The sequence below is a fragment of the Girardinichthys multiradiatus genome, chromosome 7 (genome assembly GCF_021462225.1).
Source record: "Girardinichthys multiradiatus isolate DD_20200921_A chromosome 7, DD_fGirMul_XY1, whole genome shotgun sequence".
Classification (NCBI taxonomy): domain Eukaryota; kingdom Metazoa; phylum Chordata; class Actinopteri; order Cyprinodontiformes; family Goodeidae; genus Girardinichthys; species Girardinichthys multiradiatus.
Genome location: NC_061800.1, coordinates 12,573,965 through 12,596,220, shown reverse-complemented (window position 1 = coordinate 12,596,220; position 22,256 = coordinate 12,573,965). Strand labels below are relative to the sequence as shown.

At 38.9% G+C, this 22,256-nt stretch overlaps 1 protein-coding gene across 2 annotated transcripts; it reads right to left on the bottom strand.

Annotated features, from left to right (window-relative positions):
• Positions 1 to 1,920: 1,920 nt before the first annotated feature.
• ska3 (spindle and kinetochore associated complex subunit 3) lies at positions 1,921 to 10,696 on the bottom strand. 2 transcript variants are annotated; one of them, XM_047370060.1, is made up of 11 exons: positions 10,403 to 10,696; positions 10,240 to 10,295; positions 8,525 to 8,696; positions 7,966 to 8,392; positions 6,973 to 7,034; positions 6,247 to 6,446; positions 5,958 to 6,152; positions 4,196 to 4,366; positions 3,933 to 4,012; positions 3,431 to 3,567; positions 1,921 to 2,412 (listed from the first exon to the last, which is right to left on the bottom strand). In XM_047370060.1, exons 1-11 carry the CDS (start codon positions 10,518 to 10,520, stop codon positions 2,225 to 2,227), a joined length of 1,806 nt encoding a protein of 601 aa, XP_047226016.1. In that variant the 5' UTR covers positions 10,521 to 10,696; the 3' UTR covers positions 1,921 to 2,224. The 2 variants fall into 2 exon arrangements, with proteins under 2 accessions (XP_047226016.1, XP_047226015.1); XM_047370059.1 differs by having other exon boundaries at positions 10,240 to 10,301; positions 10,403 to 10,695.
• Between the last annotated feature and the right edge of the window lie 11,560 nt (positions 10,697 to 22,256).

Here is a 22,256-nt window from a genome sequence, read left to right as displayed (position 1 = left end):
TATTTGTTGCTGCCGACTACAAGGTCAATGTTCCTACCCTTTGGATTTATTTACATTTTGCCATATTACTACAAACTTCAATGTACTTTACCAGGATTGTTTGCGATAGACCAATACAATTGTGAAATGGAAGGAAAATGATATGGTTTCCATTTTTACATTTAAAAATATAAATTGAAGGGGCATTTGTACTCAGCCCCCTAGACTATAACATAACCAGTTGAACCATCTTTTGCTACAATCACAGCTACAGGTCTGTTGATGTATGTCTGTAGCAGCTTCTTACATCTACAGACAGACATTTTTTGACATTCTTTGTTGAACAGCTTTAGTCAGATTCAATGGAAAGCATTTGTGTACATCAGTTTCAAGTCACATATTTAACCAGAACTAAATCTCTTAACTAGGTTCAGGTCTAGACTTTGACTGGGCCATTCTAACACATTAAGGTGCTTTGATTGTAAACCATTCAGGTGTAGCTCTGGGTGTATGCTTAGGGTCATAGCTAGAAGATGAACCTCCACTGTACTCAAGTCTTTTGCAGCCTGTAGCATGTTTTCTTCTGTTTATGTACATTCATTCATTTACTACATCAAATCTTACCTGCCTCCACCGATCAAAAGCACCCACACAGAATGATACTTCCACTACCACGTTTTGGGGAATGTGTCTTCCATCACATTTAGAAAATAAAAAGTAGAATGTGCAAAAACTATTTCCTTTAACCAGAGCACAATCTTCCACGTGTTTGTCATGTCCCATATTTGTGCAAACAGGATTATTTATGAATTTTTTCTTGCCACATTTGGAAGGCCAGTTTTGTGGAGTGCATGAATGAGAGATTAAGACAATATATTTGCTAACTAGGATATTTCTCAAGGCAACTGGTTGCACCCAATTTTAGTTAGAGGTACTGGATTAAAGGAAGCTGAAAACAAATGCATGCCACACTTGTAAGATTTTTCATTTGTAAAAAAAACTTAATGAAATTGAACTATGCATAATTTTCTTTCCACTTTAGTGGAGTTCTGTATTTTTTGATATCTAAAACATAAGGGCAACAACGGAACAAGGTCTTAAAAGATAATCGTTTTTAAGTTTAAGCTAACTTGATTTTCAGTATTTATGGAAAGGGCTCAGTCAGCTGGCCTCATTTTACAAGTTTATTTTTCCTTTGTAAAAGTTAGAGAACTCATTTTGTTGAATAATCTGAAAATATAAATACGTTTTAATTTCCTTAGTATCAAAATAAAACGTTTCATTTAGCAGATATTTGTACAATCAACCTTTCTGTTTAATTTTGTAGCAGCTGAGGGTAAAAATGGTTCTTTGAATTGAGGAGGTTGCCGCCCCCTGATCTATGACATAACATGGTAATGAAATACATTAAAATTTATAGTTGTTAGTCACAAACCGTGAAACTTTAACAAGTATGAATACTTTGCAAAGCACACAGGTCCACGGTCACCTGGACGCTGCGTACTTGTATTCATCTGCTGCACTTTGCTCCCCTCTCTACACAAGACGTCTTGCATTAGACAAGAAAACCAAACATGGGATTATGTAACATACCAGCAGGAAGTTCATAAAAAGGTTTTGCAACATTATACACAGTACACTTAAATTATAAAAATGTTTTTCAACTTGGCAGAAAAAAACCCCTAATATTTATAAAACCCTTAATAATCCTCAACATTTAAGAAGTGTCAATTTTTTAATTCCATTTTTGTAAATCTGAGTAAAAAACGTCCAGAATCTAATTTGCTTCGTTAACTGCGAGGTTTGGGAATGAAAGATAGAGAAAAAATGTAGTTTTATAGATTAAACTTCTGCTCAGTTGTTCCATGCATTCCAAAACATTTGTTGCATCCACTGTTACTAGGGAAAATAACAAAAACAAAATAGATCTGCACTGGGAGATTTCATGGGGGACCAAGTCATTTCATTTATTACAAGTGAAAATTCTTGTTTTATTAAATATTTGTATTATTAGTCTGAAGAGCTCATAATGTGTAGAAACATGTTGATTTTATAATAAACAGCATCTATCTATTAAACATTTAATCATAGGTGAAACATTCATCCTGAACAGAACAGAAAGCTACCAAACATGCTACTTCTGATGGTTTGGGACTCCACTTCTGAATGATTTCTATCTTATTGCTGCATTAAAGTCAGTATTTCTGCACTGTACAGAAGAAGGTTTTTATAAACCCAGGAAGGATTACATCTTCAGCTGACCAGCTGGACACATTTTGGTAACTGTTATCAGTTTATACACAGCAGCTTCCAGAACTCCATCCACATGCTCCAGCCTCTGGAGCTCTTTTAGACACAGGATGTAGACAGAGCCCATGGTTCCCACACTGATGACCCTTCTCAGATCTTCCATCGTGAATTCCTTCGTTTCTCCTGCAGAGGGCGCCAAAAGGAAAATGAGTCATGAGTTGAAAAGACACCTTGTCTCAACATACCTTATGTTTAACTTTCTTAAACTATAGTTTATACCTAAAGTAAAAAGGTGTTAGTATCTATGTTGGTGGGTTTTTATGTGAAGTCATATATAAGAATATTGTTACGTCCCTTGCAGTTCACTTGTGGTTAGGTTGGACATTTATCTTTGATGTTCCAACACTGATTCCAGAGGGACAGGGACACCTGACGGGCTGGTGAGACTGTCAGTATTTTAGAGCCTCTCTCCTCTCCTCCACAGGTATGTAGCCATTTTAACTTCTTAGCTTGTACATTACAACACTTGCACCTACATTATCTACTCATTATTGACTCTTTGAAACTCTCCCCTCTGGCAGGAGGCTGCGGTCCATCCGGACCAAAACCTCACGCCACAAGAACAGTTTTTCCCCATCTGCCACCAGCCTTGTTAACAAAGCCCGGAAACCACCCTGACACTCCCCCTTTTTTGCTGACAGGACACCTGTAACCTGCAACTCTATGCGTTACATTAACACTCAGCTTGGACTCCTGCTTTACTTGCACACTGACCACCTGCACTGTTGTACTGCTCTCACATCTTATACTGCTCTACATTTACTCTCACTCACTTAAAACTGTGCACATATATTTATATTATATTGTAGATATATTTGTACTGTTTAATTTGAGTACCATATTGCACCGACTATGCCAAAACAAATTCCTTGTATGTCCAAAAACATACTTGGCAATAAAGCTTTTCTGATTCTGATGCATGGCTCACACCACTCTGACTGCCTTTCAAACCTTACGTTAAAAACTTTGATTTTAACATGTGACTGAAAAGAATAACTTGGAACATTCTCAGGATGTGTGCACCACCATTAGGCACACTCACTTATAGTATTTATCTTGTTATTTTAATATATTCAAAGGAATTTTTGTGTATAATAAACACTTTATTTCTATAAAGAGATGCGTGTATCATAAGACTCACCATGGTGTTCTGCTGTGTATCTGTTGATGTTGTCGACGGCTTGGTTAAGGCTGCTGAGAGTCATCAGCCTCAGGTAGGTAGGGAGAGTCTGAAACTCGCTCTGTGAAACTAAAGACAGAGCCTTTGCAGGTGTAGCACTAGATGGAAAAAATAAGACACATTAAAATAAAAAAAACATCATAACTTGGAAATCTTTTTTTTTTTTAAAAGACAACTTTTCAAATGCTGCTAACACTGTCACAATGCCGTGAAACACACAAGGCAATCTGGAAAAAATGGAAAAATCTATATAAATCACATTTCTCCAGGTCTTCCAAGAGCTTCAGGAGATACTTGAGTCTATATTTAAATATTCAACACCTAAATAAAAACAAAAATGATCTAAATTAATGTCCCTCTGACAGTGTCTGGACTTCCAGGCCTGATTACTGCCAGACAGAATCAAGGAATCACTTAGAACCTGTCTGACAACATGAAGTAGGTAAACCCTTGAAAGCATTACCTGGGTTTGTGTTTTTCTGAACTGACAGGTGAGTGCACAGGTGCAGTGACAGCTTTTTTCATCTGAGCCTGGGACACAAGCTACATAAGAAAACCACAAACTTATGTTAGAAAGGCACACTTTAAACACCTTCCAGATTCAGTTTTAGTGCACAGAGCATCAGATAAACAGGGTTGAATGAGTTTAGTTGCTTTTAAATCTGTGGACAAACAAGAGTAGCTTGGAAAGCCAGGATGTCAATCTTAGCGGAAAATGAAACTTACTTTACATATATCCTGTGTAACGGAGCTGAGGTCTGGCATCTCGGGGGTGCTGGGCTCCAGGTAGTTGGTCCTGATGCGAGGAGTTCCATAGCTGAACTCCTGGGTGGGTTCATCCAGAACCAGACTGTTGATGGTTGTGTCCTTTCCAACCTCCAGGCTTCGCCCATATCTCTGCAGGTCAACAGCCGCAAATAAAACCACATAAGTTCGTTTCTACATGAACCAGTTTGTTGGTGAAGCTTGGATGCAATTTATCACTGAATTTCTGCATGTTGAGATAATATTTGACTCAATATGATTCACTTCATCTAACTTATGAACATAAGAGCAATCCCAGGCTGTTTTTGTTCAAGTCTGAAAATCTTTCTAAATTTTCAAAAAAAAAAAATATTACTAACTGTATGTTTTGGGCTCAAATTAGATATGAACTAACACACAATTTGTAACTTATGAAAAGTTGTAATATGTGTGCGAGCTCCTTTTTTAGAGCAATAACTACTAATAAAGTACTCATACCCTTTTTACTCCCATTACAAGCATAAACTTCAGCGTATTTTAGTAGAACTTTATGTGATAGAGCACATAAAGTAAAGGGTAGCACATAATTGTAAAGTGGAAGAAAAAGTATACGTGGTTTTAATTTGTTTAGCATACAAAAAGTGTGGTGTGAAATTGTATTCAAACCACTGTATTCTGATACCCTCAAATAAAATCTATTGCTCCCAATTGGCTCCAGAAGTCACTTCATTAGTAAACACATAACACAGCACTGTTCAATTAAAAAGAAAAACGTCTTCCAGCAAGACGACTGAACGTACGGCCAGAGCTACAATGGAAGCATACTAATGTGTCAGAATGGGCCAGTCAAACCCAGATCTAAAGCTAATGGACAGTCAGTAGCAACACTTGAAAACTGCATCATTGGATCAGACTATGATTAAGTACTTGGGCAAGGAAAATGGGGGGAAAAACCCTCATCTCTTGCTCTACAAAGTTAGTAGAGACTTACAGCATATGACTCGCTGCTTTAACGAAGATGAAAGATGGTTCTAAAGAGAGCTGACTCAGGGGACTGAATACAAATACACACTTTTAGGATTTTTATTTATGTAAAACCATGAATACTTTTCCACTCACTTCACAAAAACAAAATCACTTTGTGCTGGTCTATCACAGAACATCCCAGAATTCAAGTTTGTGGCTGTAGGTCAGTTAGTAAGACATGTCAACTTGAACAGCAAACACAACAGCTTCAGCTCTGAGATGCAAATAAAGCCCACCTCAACTCCTCATGTTCTGCTTGATCAAGTTAGGCTCATTTCAACAATGTAACTAATCATTGTTAGTAAAAGAACTTAAGTGCTGTGTGTGTGTGACTTTTAGCTTTACTCAACATTTCTTTAGTTTGTTTTCCAGATTTCTGGAATCCTATTCAAAGCGCAATAATACTACTGAATTTTTGCGTTTTGATACCTAAACCCTGGCCTTTTACAGTCATAGAACATTTACATCTGGGAGTCATCACACAACCTGACAACTCTTTAATTTTATCCTGCATGGTCATTCAAGGCATTCCCCAGCTGCTGACACCAGATTAGAGCTCCTTTAAACATATTAATGATCAAGTCTAGTATTTTCTTCCTTTAGTTGTTAATTTAATCTTTTTTTTCCCCCTGATTTTAGACCTTGCATGATACTTTTATGATGACATTCCTAATGAAATATAAACTGTTTAAAAAAATAATAATAATTTAGGTCTTACAGTTTGTAGAGAATTTCCCAAAAAAGACTCCAAGTTGGGCATCTCTGGCATCTTCTTGTCCTCCACACCACGGAAGGCAATTTCTGGCTCATTGTACTCCCAGGGAGGCTTAGAGCTGTTTATTGCGCTACAAGGAGACGTCTGAAGTTTGAAAAGGTGGCTATCGCCATCACTTTGCAAGTCGATGGGCCCAGGCTGGAAACAGAACATAAAAAGCCACAAACGCTGAGCTGAGGAAGGTGATTCACAACAACATGGTATAAAAATCACAAAAGAAATCTTCCTATACCTTGTTGGTGCTGACCAGACGGTTCACATATGGGGTTTGAAATGCAGGTACTTCAGGGGTCGTTTGCTGGTTTCCATGGTGACAGGGTGATTCTGGGCTCCTTGCGTCTTGTGATGGCAGGAGGCAGTGATCTTTTGACTTTTTTATCTTGAACCCTGGGGTACAGAGCACAGGCGGCTCTGGGGACTCCAAATTATCAACTGAAGACAAAATAAATGGCATATAGAAGATTATAAACTCAACAGGCTTAATCTCAGATTGTATTAGCTGCATGATGGGGATAAATGATCAGAGCAGAGATTTCCTAAAAAATTGAATAATTTAGAGACCAATATTAATAAAAATGTTTCCAGAATGTTAGCTTTCACCCATTATTTTTAAATGCTGCCTACAACTCAAACTATTAAAAGTAACTATAACTCAAAATGCTATTTTAGCACAATTATTTCCAAGATTAGTGGAAAAGCATTTGCAAACGCTGGGAGAAACAGAGCTATGACAAATTCTGCTAGTTGCCCAAGTAAGTTAAAAGTTTGTTACGGATCCCAAAATGTAATCATCGAGTCATGATAAATGTTATCAGGGACTGAATCCAAATGAGTCCCAAAACTTCAACAGTGCAAAGAACCCAACACTCTGGCTACGTTAATCAGAAACATCTAGAAAAGGTGAACGCTATCAATGAAGCACCTCTAGTTACTCTAGACACAGAGGAAACTTTCATACCTTTTGTCTGCAAACTCTCCATTACAGAGTTCACTGATGGAACAGGGATATCTTGTGAAGGTCTGTAGAGGAAAAACACTCATGTAGCACCAACTATGAATAGTAACTTCTAAATTATCACCTCTTCATTTATTCCACAAGATTTGATGTATTTCATTGGGATTTTTTGTGACAGATCAGCACAAAGTAGTGCATAATTATGCAGTCAAAGACAAATGACACATGGTTTTCTAAATGTTTTACGAACAAAAATCTGAGTGGTGGGCTGCATGAATTAGTATTCAACCCCCTTTTCTCTTATACCTCCAAACAACATCTGTTGCAACTAATTGTCCTTAAAAAGTCACCCATTTAGTAAATATAGGGAACAATTAGGATCTCAGAGACCAAGGAACACAGCAGAGGCGAGTGGTAAATCTTTAGAGAAGTTTAAAACAGGGTTCAATTCCAAGACAACATCCCGATCTTTGAACGCCTCATGGAGCAACATTCTATTAGAAGTCTGACAATGGAAAGAGTATGACACAACTACAAGCCTACCAAGAAACGCCTGTCCACCTAAACTGAAAGGCCAGGCAACGAAAGCGTTTATCGGTCAAGAGTCCCATGGTATCTCTGTAGGAGCTACCGAGATCCCACCTCATGTGGGAGAATCTGTGGACAGAAAAACTATTTGTAGTGCTTCCCGCAAATCTGGTCTTTATGGAAGAGTGACAAGAAGAAACCCACGGCTGAAAAAAAAGCCATAAGAAGTCCTGTTTACATTTTCCACAACTTCACAAATATACACTACATTGTGTTGGGTCTATCACGCATTCCAATAAAATCCATTGTAGTCTGTGGTTGTAACATGGCAAAACGTGCAAGAGTTCAAACAGTATGAAAACATCTGCCAAGGCCCTGTAACTCCAAGAGATCTGCAGTAAGGAGACAAACCCAGTCTGTTACCAGCAAACTTCAGCATCCGGAGATATGTCCAACAGTGGACTTTACCTCTCAGGCTTTAGGTCCTTCTTCCGGAACAGATCCATAGTGAAGTCGTTGTTCAGAAACATGGTGTTCTCTGAGATGCCAAAATCACGCATCTGTGGCGTCTGCAGCTCATCGTCATCCATCTGCAGGGCGCATTTAGGAGTCATGGCCATAGGTGGCGGTGCGGGCGTTTGGAGCGAGGGCTGCGGGAGATTCATCTCCGGCATAGGAGGAACTTCAGAGGACCAGTCTGCTCCACACAGAGCTCTCTTGAGCTGCAACTCAGATAGACCAAAATCTGAGAGTTGAGGGGTTTTCATCCCATTAGTAAAGGGCTGTTTCACTTTTGTAGGCGATGTAAAGTTAATCCCCTCCTCCCCCTCCTGGCTTCCATCTTTTTCAACTGCTAAGCTAGTTTCATCCTCTTCTGCTTCTTGATCTGTTGCGTCTGTTGGAGAAAAAGTCACTGTTAAGACAAACAATTCAAGGAAATCTTACTGTGTTTCTCGAATTGACAGCAAACAGATTTTAAACATTTCTGAGACATTAGATAAAGAATGAGATTTTAGTCGGTACTTACTGTTTGGGTTTTCTGCATCACATGGAGCTTGGTAACCATATTTTTCTAGGTGCATACCGATTGTGTGGATGTCTTTAGAGACCCTCTGCTTCATCACTCTACAGGCCTTAATGAAGCTGCTAACCTCGTTCTCTCGTTGTTTTTGTTCAGCCAACTGTTCCAGAAGCTGCTTCTACACAACAGACCAGAAGGGGATCCACGGACTTTCAGTGCCTTGTTTTAAAAATATTCTAAGCAAAACTAACATGCTAACTAAATATCTAAATAGAATAGAAAATGGCAGATCCATGCAAGGAAACAAAATCCTTCACAAACTGAGTTGCTCTGGTTTGGCATAAAGTCTTTACTTATAACACTCACAGGACATAGTGGCTCAATAAATGTAAAAAATACAAAACTCTTTTAATTCTGTATTCAGCTGGACATGGGAAGGCATTGATGCCCAAGGAAATGTGTAAAGAATGTAATAATACCTAAAAAATAACAAATGGAAATAACGGAAAACTAACAAAAAGGTCTGATTTTTAAATACTGGCGCTGACCATCGAAACTCTTTATTCCTTTGGCCATACATTTAAGTTGTTTTAGTTAGGTCAAATAGGAATTAAAGGCATGGCGGAAAATATGACAAAATGAGATTGTCAAGGATTCCACCGTCCGTCAGCTCTCGTGTTAAATTTCGGTTATAGATAACATAAGTTGGCGACACAGAGAGATTTATTTTAAAAAGCTCTCTGGCCTAAATGCTCCGTTATGTTTCTTTTAGAGGATTTTCTTAACAGAAAGAATTGTGATTCTCCTGTAAAAACAAAAAAATAGGACTTCATATTTTAACTGAGTGCTAAGGGAGATGTAATTTACTCCACTTTCACATTTCAAATTTTCATACTGACCTTCATTCCAGAGAGATATGTAGAAAAAATATTTCTTATGTATCTTTATTTATATTTAGTTCAAATTTAAAGGAAAAGAGAACAGTTCAGGACACATACACCCAGTTGGCAAATGAAACAATTTACAGTCCAAGTAATTATGCACGACCATATAACGTCATGTCAAGAAGGGTAGAGAAAAACAAAAAAGAAATTAGAGTATTTAAGAGGCTCTGCATCAATTTAACTGGGTTTATAAATAAGCATTCTTCACTTACATGTGGAATTTCACATTTTCCACTTAACACTCATGAAGATCCGTATATCTATGTTTGATTTTTAAAATAAAAAATACGACGGAAGAAAGGATCTGTTTGTTTAAGGACTACTTATAAGCATTAACCACTTTATTCTATTTGCCTGGTAACTAGAGTAGCCTAGCTTCACCTGGAATATGGGGATGAGAGAAAGTGACCGGAAATGACGCAACCGAAAACTACTGATTTAGCCACACGTAGTAAAAAGCGGTTTACTGCAATTAAGCATATTTGGTGGCATTTCAATGGATCAGTCTTTGTCAAAGAAGAACCACAGATACTTTAACTAACTATTAGCATTTTACCGGTATTCGTGTGCCTATAAATAAATAAGTCCTATGAGAAAGTAGGTTGGTTCACCCCAGCCAGAATATCTATGTCTGGATATATATATATATATATATATATATATATATATATATATATATATATATATATATATAGATAGTAGTTATATAAACGGTAACAGCTGACATGTATGAAGCTTAGCGGGTGTTAAAGATCTGAAATCATGTTCCAGTTGTACCTTAAAACTGCTGACCTCACTGTTCACCTCATGATATGCTCGCATCCCTCGGACTGCTGTTTCTGAAACAATATAAAGCGATATTGACACATTTGGACAATATACATCAGAACATGTTTAGGAGTAAGAACAGAGCAGCAGTGCGTATTGCTGCCTCTCTGACCGCTGTCACCATCCTCGTTTCTTCGGTTTTCAAAAGCTCGCTGCAGTCTCTCAGTTTCCGTCTCTACAGACACCGCCAGCTTCCTTAACTTGGAGAAAAACTCTCTGGTCGGGTCCATTTTGGCATAAGAGTCAAAACCTATTCAAACAACTAAAACAAAACTCAAAAACTCCAAGTTAATTTTTTCAACTGCTCTCTCGCTGCTAACAACACAGAAAACAACTTTTCGACTTTGGCGCCTTTTCCGGCTTAGACGGAAGTGCTTTCTTCTTCTTCTATTAAATGTGTTGTTTTTCAACGATCGCCCCCTATGGTGTATTGTCGTCCAGATAAATGCTGTTTTTATATCCTTTTCATCTGTGCCAGTCTTTATACTAATTTTTACATGTGACATCTGAGCGGGAAAGGGACGGTTTTACACTGAGTCTGTTCGAATTGGCTCATTGTGTCTTTTCTTTTAAACAGAGTTTAAAGAAAGTTTTTTTATTGACTTGTCATTTTGCTTTTATGTATGCAATTGCACTTCTTGTATTCAACGAATTTAAGCTATTCAAAATTTTTATGGTTAAAGTGTTAATTTTGCTGTTGCTTATGTGTAATGCCATAATAATTGTATACATTTATACTGTTTACAAATGGCCTCTGTTTTACACAGTGTGGTGGTTACCCATTGGGCTTATTTTGGCCTTGTTTTCATACCGCTTGTTTCTCTCGCGAGATCTGACAACACTGAAAACGTTAGAAACAGTTAAAACCTACATTTTGTTGTATGGAAACAGTGAAATCTTATCAGAGTGCCATACGCCGACATGTGAGTGTTAGATACATTTAATAGCAAATATCAATATACTCGTACTCGTACTTGTCGTCTTTCGCTTTATCCCGGACCGGGTCGCGGGGACAGCAGACTCAGCAGAGACACCTCCTCCAGCTTCTCCGGGGGGAGCCCAAGGCGTTCCCAGGCCAGCCGAGAGACATAGTCCCTCCAGCGTGTCCTGGGCCGTCCCCTGGGCCTCCTCCCGGTGGGACGTGCCTGGAACACCTCCCGAGAAAGGCGTCCAGGAGGCATCCGGGATAGATGCCCAAGCCACCTCAGCTGGCTCCTCTCGATGTGGAGAAGCAGCGGCTCTACTCCGAGCCCCTCCCGGATGGCCGAGCTTCTCACCCTATCTCTAAGGGAGTGCCCGGCCACCCTACGGAGGAAGCTCATTTCAGCCGCTTGTGTCCGGGATCTCGTTCTTTCAGTCATGACCCAAAGTTCATGGCCATAGGTGAGAGTAGGAACGTAGATCGACCGGTAAATTGAGAGCTTTGCTTTTCGGCTCAGCTCTCTCTTCACCACAACGGACCGGCACAGTGCCCCCATTACTGCGGCAGCCGCTCCGATCCGTCTGTCGATCTCCCGCTCCAGTCTTTCCTGAGATACTTGAACTCCTCCACTTGAGGCAGGAACTCCCCTCCAACCTGAAGAGGACAAGCCACCCTTTTCCAGTCGAGAATCATGGCCTCTGACTTGGAGGAGCTGATCTTCATCCCAGCCGCTTCACACTCGGCTGCGAACCGCCACAGCGCATGCTGTAGGTCTTGGCTAGAGGGGGCCAGCAGGACCACGTCATCTGCAAAAAGAAAAGACGAAATCCACTGGTCCCCAAACCAGACCCCCTCCGGCCCTTGGCTGCGTCTAGAAATCCTGTCCATAAAAGTTATGAACAGGACCGGTGACAAAGGGCAGCCCTGCCGGAGTCCAACATGCACCGGGAACAGGTCCAACTTTGTGCCGGCAATGTGGACCAAAATCCTGCTCCACTTGTACAAAGACCGGATGGCCCTTAATAAAGGGCCCCCGATTCCATACTCCTGGAGCACCCCCCACAGGGCATCACGAGGGACACAGTTGAATGCTTTCTCATGGTCCATAAAACACATGTGGACCGGTTGGGCAAACTCCCATGAACCCTCGAGTACCCTGTAGAGGGTATAGAGCTGGTCCAGTGTTCCACTTCCGGGACGAAAACCACACTGCTCCTCCTGAAGCCGAGGTTCGACTATCGGCCAGACTCTCCTCTCCAATACCCTGGCGTAGGCCTTACCAGGGAGGCTGAGGAGTGTGATCCCCTGTAGTTGGAACACACCCTCCAATCACCCTTCTTATGTAGGGGGACCACCACCCCAGTCTGCCAGTCCAGAGGCACTGTCCCTGACCGCCACGCAATGTTGAAGAGGCGTGTCAACCATGACAGCCCCACAACATCCAGAGATTTGAGGTATTCAGGGCTGATTTCATAAGCGGAGCTTTTTAACCACCTCGGTGATATCAATATATTTGATATCAAATGAAGCAAAAGCTTCATGAATCCCAGGTTTTGTGTTTTCTTTCCTTTAGGCAATGTATGAGATGTTATAACTAATTTAAAAAAACTTGACAATACTTTTATGTATAAAAAATGGCTAAATACAAAATAACCTGACAGCACAGCAGCCTACTTAATTTTAGAATTAAATTAAAGTTTTCACCCATGTGTGAGCATGAAACTAGAGGTCTGTACCATGTCAAATATACTCTCTGCCATCACATATTGGCATTAAAACAAAGCTGTAGTCTGAGTAATAGTTTACAAGGGTAAAGATGATTTATAGTTTTAAATTAAGTTGTAGGTCATTTCAAGCACATTGTTCTGAGTGTGTCAATTGAGTTTTTGTTGAATTTATTGAGAAGGTTCTTGTTTTGTGTTATGTTTGCAATGCAATAATTTAATTTCATTCTGTTTGATGTTTGTCTGAAATCTTTTTTGTTGAGGCAAATGGGGTGTGGTAAATATCTGTACATTGTATTGTTACTGCTGTATAGGTAATTGTCTACTGAATATCATTTTACCATTGTACTTTTTTATCTTTGATATGCTGCTTTTGCAGGTTTCCTTTGCACCAACCCTAAATTTGTGCGTTTATAGTATGAAAATACTGTAAAGGCATGAAATACTGACATTTTTTGTTCTATTTAATGTTTGTCACTTTCCTTATTCAACAGGAGGTCTATATTTAACGATTTTTGGCATTTAAATAGATCAGAATTATGCATTCTAACCTTTTCTTAACCAGGATTTGGTTTTTAATTTTATTTCTTTTTTTATTTCTTTGTCCTTTTGATTGCAAGGTATGTAGAATAAGAGTTATGCATTTTGTGTACAGTCTTTACCTTCGGTACCGATCTGGTCCCATTGACTCCCATTATAAACCATCAGGACCCCCTTCAGTTTGCTTATCGCTGTGGAGTTGGAGTTGAAGATGCCATCATACACCTGCTTCAACAAACTCACTATCATCTGGACAAAGCCAGTAGCACTGTGAGAATCATGTTCTTTAATTTCTCCAGTGCATTTAATACAATTCAACCTGATTTGCTTTGTCAGAAACTCCAGAAGACTCAGGTGGAGGCCTCAACAATCTCCTGGATCAAAGACTACCTGACAAACAGACCACAGTTTGTGAGACTGAAGGATTGTGAGTCTAACCAGGTAGTCAGCAGCACAGGAGCACCACAGGGGACTGTACTCTCACCATTCCTTTTCACTCTGTACACCTCAGACTTCCAGTACAAGACAGACTCCTGTCATCTGCAGAAATACTCGGATGATTCTGCAGTCAAAAACTATTTCTATCATGGGAGAAGAAGTGGAGGTGGTGGAGGAGTATAAATATCTCGGTGTTCACCTGGACAACAGACTAGAGTGGAGATGCAACTGTGAAGCTGTCTAGAAGAAGGGACAGAGCAGACTATACTTCTTGAGGAAGCTAAGGTCCTTTGTTGTTTGCAGCAAGATGTTGCATATCTTCTATAAGTCTGTTGTGGAGAGTGTGATCTCTTCTACCATCATCTGCTGGGGAAGCAGCATCAGAACCAGGGACTTAAAAAAGCTCAACAAGCTCATAAAAAAGGCTGCCTCTGTTCTGGGGACTCCTCTAGAACCTCTGGAGATTATTGTGGAAAGACGGATTCTTCATAAAATGAAGAACATTATGGAGAACCCTGAGCATCATCTTCATGAGACTGTCCTACAACAACAGTGTCTTCAGTCAGAGGCTTCTTCAGATCTGCTGTAAGACGGAGCGCTACAGGAGATCCTTCCTGCTCACAGCCATCAGCATCTACAATTACTCTTTGAGGAAACCTTCATAATATGAGCTATAACAACATTTAATTTCCCTTTGAGATTAATAAAGTATTTTTGAATTGAATTGAATTGAATAACCACATATTTTTGATGCCCTGTAATCCTGGCATTTTATAATACATTTCCCATAAGCACCAAAATAATCTAAGCCTCTACCTTCAAAATACATAGAAAGCTGGTTCCAGGTGCGATGATCCCTCTTAAATTACCACAGGCACCATCACTTCTCAAGCACGCTTCCGAAATGTGACATGGGCTGCACCACTCGAAAGAAACAAACCAAAAAATCACAATGGTTCTGTAATTACATTTGGCTACCACAGGATGGGGCTGTACATCTCTACTACAGAACTACTATCTATCTATCTATCTATCTATCTATCTATCTATCTATCTATCTATCTATCTATCTATCTATCTATCTATCTATCTATCTATCTATCTATCTATCTATCTATCTATCTATCTATCTATCTATCTATCTATCTATCTATCTATCTATCTATCTATCTATCTATCTATCTATCTATCTATCTATCTATCTATCTATCTATCTATCTATCTATCTATCTATCTATCTATCTATCTATCTATCTATCTATCTATCTATCTATCTATCTATCTATCTATCTATCTATCTATCTATCTATCTATCTATCTATCTATCTATCTATCTATCTATCTATCTATCTATCTATCTATCTATCTATCTATCTATCTATCTATCTATCTATCTATCTATCTATCTATCTATCTATCTATCTATCTATCTATCTGTCTCTCTTTCTCTCTATCTTTCTAAAGGATTATACTATATAGACACACTGATCTCAGCAGTCTGCAAATAAATAGTAAATAAACGTTTAAGGTCATTTTAATTTCCAGACACCAAACAACCAAGACACCTGGTTTCAGGTTTGGTTGAGTAAACATTAGTTCTAATTATTATAAAAAGACACTGTAAACATGCTTCATTTGAGCACAGCTCACGAGCCATCATGGCAGTATCAGAAAAAGTTTTGTAGATGGTGGGTTGGTGGGTTACTCTGCTTTCTCCTTAGATACCCACATCAAATCTCTGGTTCACTCTTGTTTTTATCATTTACGTAACCTTGCTAAGTTAAGTCCCATTGTGTCACGTTCTGAACTTGAGATTACTATCCATGCATTCATTTCCTCACGTTTGGATTACTGTAATGCTTTATTTACCTGTCTTAGCAAAAACTCCCTGGAACGTCTCCAGGTTGTTCAGAATGCTGCTGCTAGACGTCTGACAATCTTCTAAGTATTCCCACTCCACACCGTTACTCATCCAGCTGCACTGGCTCCCCATTAAATTCAGAGCTCAGTTTAAGATTCTGGTCCTGACTTATAGAGGTCTTCATGGTCAAGCCCCAACTTATATCAGTGAACTCTTATATCCGTACATTCCCCCCAGGTCTCTGAGGTCATGCAATAAAGTCCTACTGGCTGTACATCACACAAGGCTGAAAACTAAGGGTGATAGAGCTTTTGCAACAGTAGCTCCCCGACTCTGGAACTCTATCCGCTTGTGTATAAGGACTGCGGATTCGGTGGTGTCTTTTAAAAAACAGCTAAAAACTCATCTTTTTAGGCTTGCGTTTGGTTAGTTTATTTTTGATTTGATCTTATCTTCTATTTTACATTTATAAATATATTATTCCAATTGTACTTTGTATTAGTGTTGTGAAGCACTTTGTGATCTGTGTCTTGAGAGGTGCTATATAAATAAAATTTTACTTACTTACTTACTTACTTACTTACATGTAAACTGTGATGTGAATTACCGCTTTGAACATATTACAAACCAGGACTTTTAAGAAAAATCTAATTGATATAGTTTTCCATACAACACCATGTCATAGTCAGTTTTTACTATTGGTTTTGCTATTTTGTTCATAATTGTGATTTAATGAATATAAAAGCTTCCATCAAAGAAAAAAGCTTCCACATGCACATGCCTCTGGTGACAAGACTACTGAAAAAAGTGCTTCTGATTAATTTATGTCTTTGTACAAAGGTTTTTACTTGTATTCTGTACGGCTGCAGAAGAGTGGTCAGACAGTTTTGTTCTTTTAAAGCCTCTCATCAGTGGAGTTCTAATGTCTAGTACAACCTATCAGGAAGTTCTCATCTTCTCCTGCCTTCATACACCATGTCAAGAAAAGTTTGTTTGAGAATTAGAACCGTTGGCATTAAACTGAACATGGATATTCTTTTAAACTTGATTATCCACATGAAGATTGTAAATATGAACATGTTTATATTTTCTAACATTTAATTATTGTTTTGATGTCTCTTTGACATCGGTCACAGGGACTATGGATGAAAAGTAGCCAATTGGCTAACTCAGACACATTTAAATTTAACTTGTTTAACTTTCTTTAACAAGGTATGTTGTCATGTGTAAATAAATGAATTGAATCGAGCTGAACTATATGTAAGAATACTGTACAGATTTCAGGAAAATCTGGCCACACATGGAAGCAGCTTGTGAGAAGGACCAAGGCAGACTGTTTGTTTAAGCCCCAGCAGTGTCCTGGAGAACTGCTGGATCACTTTGTGCTTCCACTGAAAATGATCACCAAACAGACTTATAATGACCCCACTAGCACTTCATTTACCTTATGCAAGCATCATTATTCCAGTAAAAATCAGAGATACGAAGAAAGAAAAAAAATGCCATTGTTCAGCAGTGGTCAGAAAGAGAAAGGTTGTTCAGGTTAGCCAAAGTTGGCATGATCCACTAAATGGTAAATGAACTAAATTTATATAGCACTTTTCTTGTCATACTGATGACTTAAGGTGCTTTAAGAGCCACAGTCACCCAATCACACTCACAGCACACACACATTCATGCACTGACACACAGATCATGAGGCAACTTGGGGTATAGTGCCATGCCCAGGGACACATCAACATGTGGCAGAAGGAAGCTGGAATCAAACCCCCAACTTCTGGATTGTGAGATGGCTTCTCTTTAAACTGTATAAAAACCAAAACCCAAACTAGTGTTAGTCTTTTTTCCCCCTTTGTTTGGAGATTCCTTCTGTATCTGAGTTCAGCTCCCTCTGTGTTCTCTGTGTTTATTAGTCTCTTCCACTCAGTTCTCCTGCTCACTTCTCTTCCTCAGCTGTTCCACATTCCCCCGATTAGACTCACCTTGTTTCCATGTGACTAATCAAACCTCCACTGTATTAAAACTTCCTGGTTGTCCCTTCGTGAATTCCTCAGTTAAGCTCACCCAAGTTTGATGTCCTCTTCCCTTTATGCCATGTCTGTAAATCTGTGTTCATTATTAAACATTTTCCACTGCTTCTGGTCTGCCTGCATTTGAATCCAATCTTAAGACCAACCACATCAAAAGCAGCATGACCTAGCATCCTACTTCAGCATGCAGTGACACTGTACCCTCAAATCATCTACCTGCCAAAGGAGATACAGTATAAGCAGAATAATACATTTACTCATTGTACAGGTGGCGAGTATTCAACAGACGCCAATAAGGCAGAATAATTCGAGAAGAAATATAAACAGATCCACACCCGTTGAAATTCTTAAGATAATTATCTTTTTAAAGTTTGCTTTAGTTTATTCATCCACTGCAGGGTTCATCATGGCTTGAAGGTCACTAGAGTCAGAATCTCGATTCTATGTTAAAATTTATCAAAGGTCTCTCATATGTTATTCAATTCAATTCAATTCAATTCAAAAATACTTTATTAATCCCAAAGGGAAATTAAATGTTGTTATAGCTCATATTATGTAGGTTTCTTCAAAGAGCCGTTGTAGATGCTGATGGCTGTGGGCAGGATTATGTTAGTAATGCCAGCTGACCAGCATGAGCTTTGTATCCATTGTGATGTCATCAACACAAATACGTACAAAGCAGTATTGGCAGTTTTTTAAAACATTTTTATGTGAAATCCATACTTCTTGACTCAGCTGTGTTTTTATTGTCAGTGTACATTTGTAAATGAAAGAAAAAACACACAACTAAACAGTAGCTTTTATAAACCAAACAAAGCCTTTTAATTTTTTCAGAAACATAGAAAACTAATTTTGCTTCACTTGTTTCAGGTAGTGGACAAATAGGAGGCAGCACTAGTCCTACTGTATGTAGAGGACAGCTGGCAGGAAAGGCAGATGAATGTCCTTTATAATCCTCTGATTGCATTGCTGGTGGTGACAGAACAAGGTTGGACTGAGCTGCAAGCCCAAACACTGTGGACAGTTGGTGGAATGAGGTCTTCTGGTTCCCCTGCAGGCATCGTTAAAATTTAATTGTCTCAGATTTGAATTGTTACATTGAGGAACTCAAGCTTCAGGTGACAAAAAGATTCAAAAGCTTTATCAGCACAAATGCACTCTATTTCGCACACACACACACACACACACACACACACACACACACACGCACACACACACACACACACACACACACACACACACACACACACACACACACACACACACACAAACTTTCTGTCATACTGTCTTTCTATCTTTACAAGGACTTTGCATGAACTTCCATTTATTTTTCATTAATTTCTATTGCCTCACCCTGACCCTAACACTAAACTCACCCTAGCCATTACCAATACATACCTAGCTCTAACCCGAACCTAAACTCCATTCAAACATGGGCCAGGCTTTGGGCCCCATAAGAATATGTGGATGGAGCTAAATATTGGGGAAGGTGTCTCCAACCACCATTAATGATCCTTGGGTCTATTGGTACAAATCACCATGTGCTGCTAGTGCAGCAGCAAATGGACACTTTAACATATGGAGTAAAGGGAGCAAGAAGACAGGCATGGGAGCCCAAATGAAGGATGAAAAATCCAGCAAGTTGATGTTTTTGCAATTTCATGGTTAAATGTGCCAAAGTCGTGAACCGCCCCAATGCTCCCTTCAATAGATGAGATAATGAGGCAGCTCCTCCCTTGGTATGCAATGTCATCCAAGGGGAGCAAGACTGGTCTGTGGTGAGAAAAATGTTAGGGACCCCCTGGATTAGGGTCATGGCAAGGGGGTCTTCCAAACTGAAAGACTTGGAAAGCATCATTAAAGATATTTCGTCAAAATATCATCGTAAACTTGCAAAAGATTGGTCAGCAGTTATAAGAAGGGTTTGATTGCATTTGATTGTCATTCCAAAAATATTATTTTACTAAAAATTGGTATAAAAATAATTTTCAACATACCAATTTTCTTAAAATGTAACAGATTTCTTCCCCTCCAAAACAGATTCTCCTTGGAAATCTTATTATATTTAGGTAGATGCCTGTCTCATTTCCTATCACAAATAAAAACTTCTTGGTTGAAAGAAACACATTTTGAATCTGAATCTAAATCTGCCAGATCTATGAATACTGTTAGGCCTGACTGTGGCCCAGTAGATTTGCATTGCTGAGAAATTAGCCTTTTAGTACAGTTATGAATATTTTCATTTAGAGTTTTTAGTAACTAAAATCAGCTAATTAGAGGCTCCTTCCTGGATTTCTCATTTACGCTCTTACCTTTGTGACATGTCTGTAAGTCTGTGTGGAGGTCCTTTTGACTACCTGACAGCATCCCAACATCATGAAGATTTATTCACATTTATTTCTATAAAGTCGCTGCGATCTGACATCTGTAAGGTAAGGAAACTATTACTGAAGATAACCTCCCAGAACCTTCCTTCAAAAATCCCAAACTATCAATTTTAAGGTTAAAGATCGTAACAGTGTCTCGTTTAGAGACTGCAGATTCTAATAGCTTGGAGTAAGAATGGAAACGTCTTTGTATTTGTTTTTATTGACCACCACAAAGTCAAAGCATAAGTAAAATAAAAATAAAAAATACACTTTATCAAATTAATGTCTACAGTTGGAGGTTTATTACATGTTTGAATTAATTTTGAAGGATGAACAAAAAAAATACTAGTTGTTTTAAGGCTGAGTCTTAATAGCCCAAATAAATAAGAAACATTTTGATGCAATACCCAATACTAACCCAGGTGTACTCCACGTGAAGCTTTTAGGTGCATATTTATAAGAGGAACAATGAGGAACACAGCTATTACAGATTAAACCTCCCGTTCCCAGACCAAAAAGATAAATGTGACAGAAAGCATGTAGGTCCTTTGGGGAAAGGAGCTTGCTGTATCCATCTCCTTCATGTGAAAATAAAATATATTTTTAGTTCATGGGAGCTTCAACCTTGCAGGAAGCTGAGTTGGCAAATTTCATTTGCATTCCCTCTCTAAAAAAGACAAAAAGTGTTCTAATGGCTGTAAGATTCCAACATTAAACCCAAAATTAAAAATATATTAAAAGCCTGAATGCTTATATCTGCACTTTTAAAATCCTAGTTCAACACAGGTCGTGGCATTCAGATAATTATAGAAGTAATATCATGTAAGAAATGAGCCTAGGATTGTTAAGTTCAATTTCCTCTAAAGTGGCCTCTCATAGCACGCTGGGTATGCCTGTGTTGCTGAGGGGAAACCATGGAACGACAAATGGACTGGTTTTCACAATGACCATCCAGTCATCAAAGGATTTTCACCATAAGGACTAGAAGACAGAACACCTATTATCAAGGACATCCCTATTGGTCTTTTTAGATCATTTGTTTTCATTCATGCTGCTAAGAAACATTGCTAAACCCAGAAACTGAAATCAGTCCAGAGTGAACTTAATAAGGGGCTTAAGACTGTGAGGGAGCCAAAGCTGATGGATTAAGGTTAATGCTGATGCAAAAATCTGATTGAAATTAGGGCTGAAGGAGGGATTTATTTGGGCACTGCTCTTTTAAGGGACTAGTTCTGATTTACACAAAAAAAACATAATATTTTTAAATTGAGATAAAATGCACAATATGTCCCCTCCAATCTGGAAACTAAGAATTTGGGTCCAGCTCAGTTTTATTTAGGTATTTATGTCTAATTTTCAGTTTATTGCAAAAAGTATGGGGTGGGAGGAATTTGTGAGGCAGTTTAAAGCAAGGTTAAGTTATTAAACAATATTCCAAACATTTAACAGAGTCCTGTTCAATTCATTGGCTGAAAATGAAAAGACCATGGCACAATTGCAAACCTACTAAGACATGGCCATCCACCTAAACTGACTGGACGGCCAAAGAGAATACTCAGAGAAGCAGCCCCTGCTCCTCATAGTGCACTGTCCTGCATGTTTTAGGTGTTTTCCTTTTGCTATCCACCTGACTTAAATGAATGGATGATTAACAGGCTTCTGCAACACTTGATGGCATGCTAAGGAGGTTATGCAGACATTTGAATCAGGTGTGCTGGAGCAGATGCACATTTAAAGCATTAAGAATTCTGGGCCTAGAGAACAAGGGTTGAAAACCAATGAAGTAAGGGACATGGCAAACATGCGAAAGAAGATGCTCTTGTCACTTTATACCTAAATTAACAATTATAACCTAAATTAAAATTAACCCTTCAGACCTGCGCGCAAAATGCTGTGTGATGGAAAACTCAAACTGCACATCACCCTGAACATATCATTCACATGGTGAAACTGGCAGCATCATGCTGGGGGGATTCTTTTCTTCAGCAAGGACAGAGAAGCTGGTCAGAACTGATGGGAAAATAGAAGGAGCTATATAAGGGCCTAAAAGAAAACCTGTTAGAGGCTGCAAAAGACGTGAGG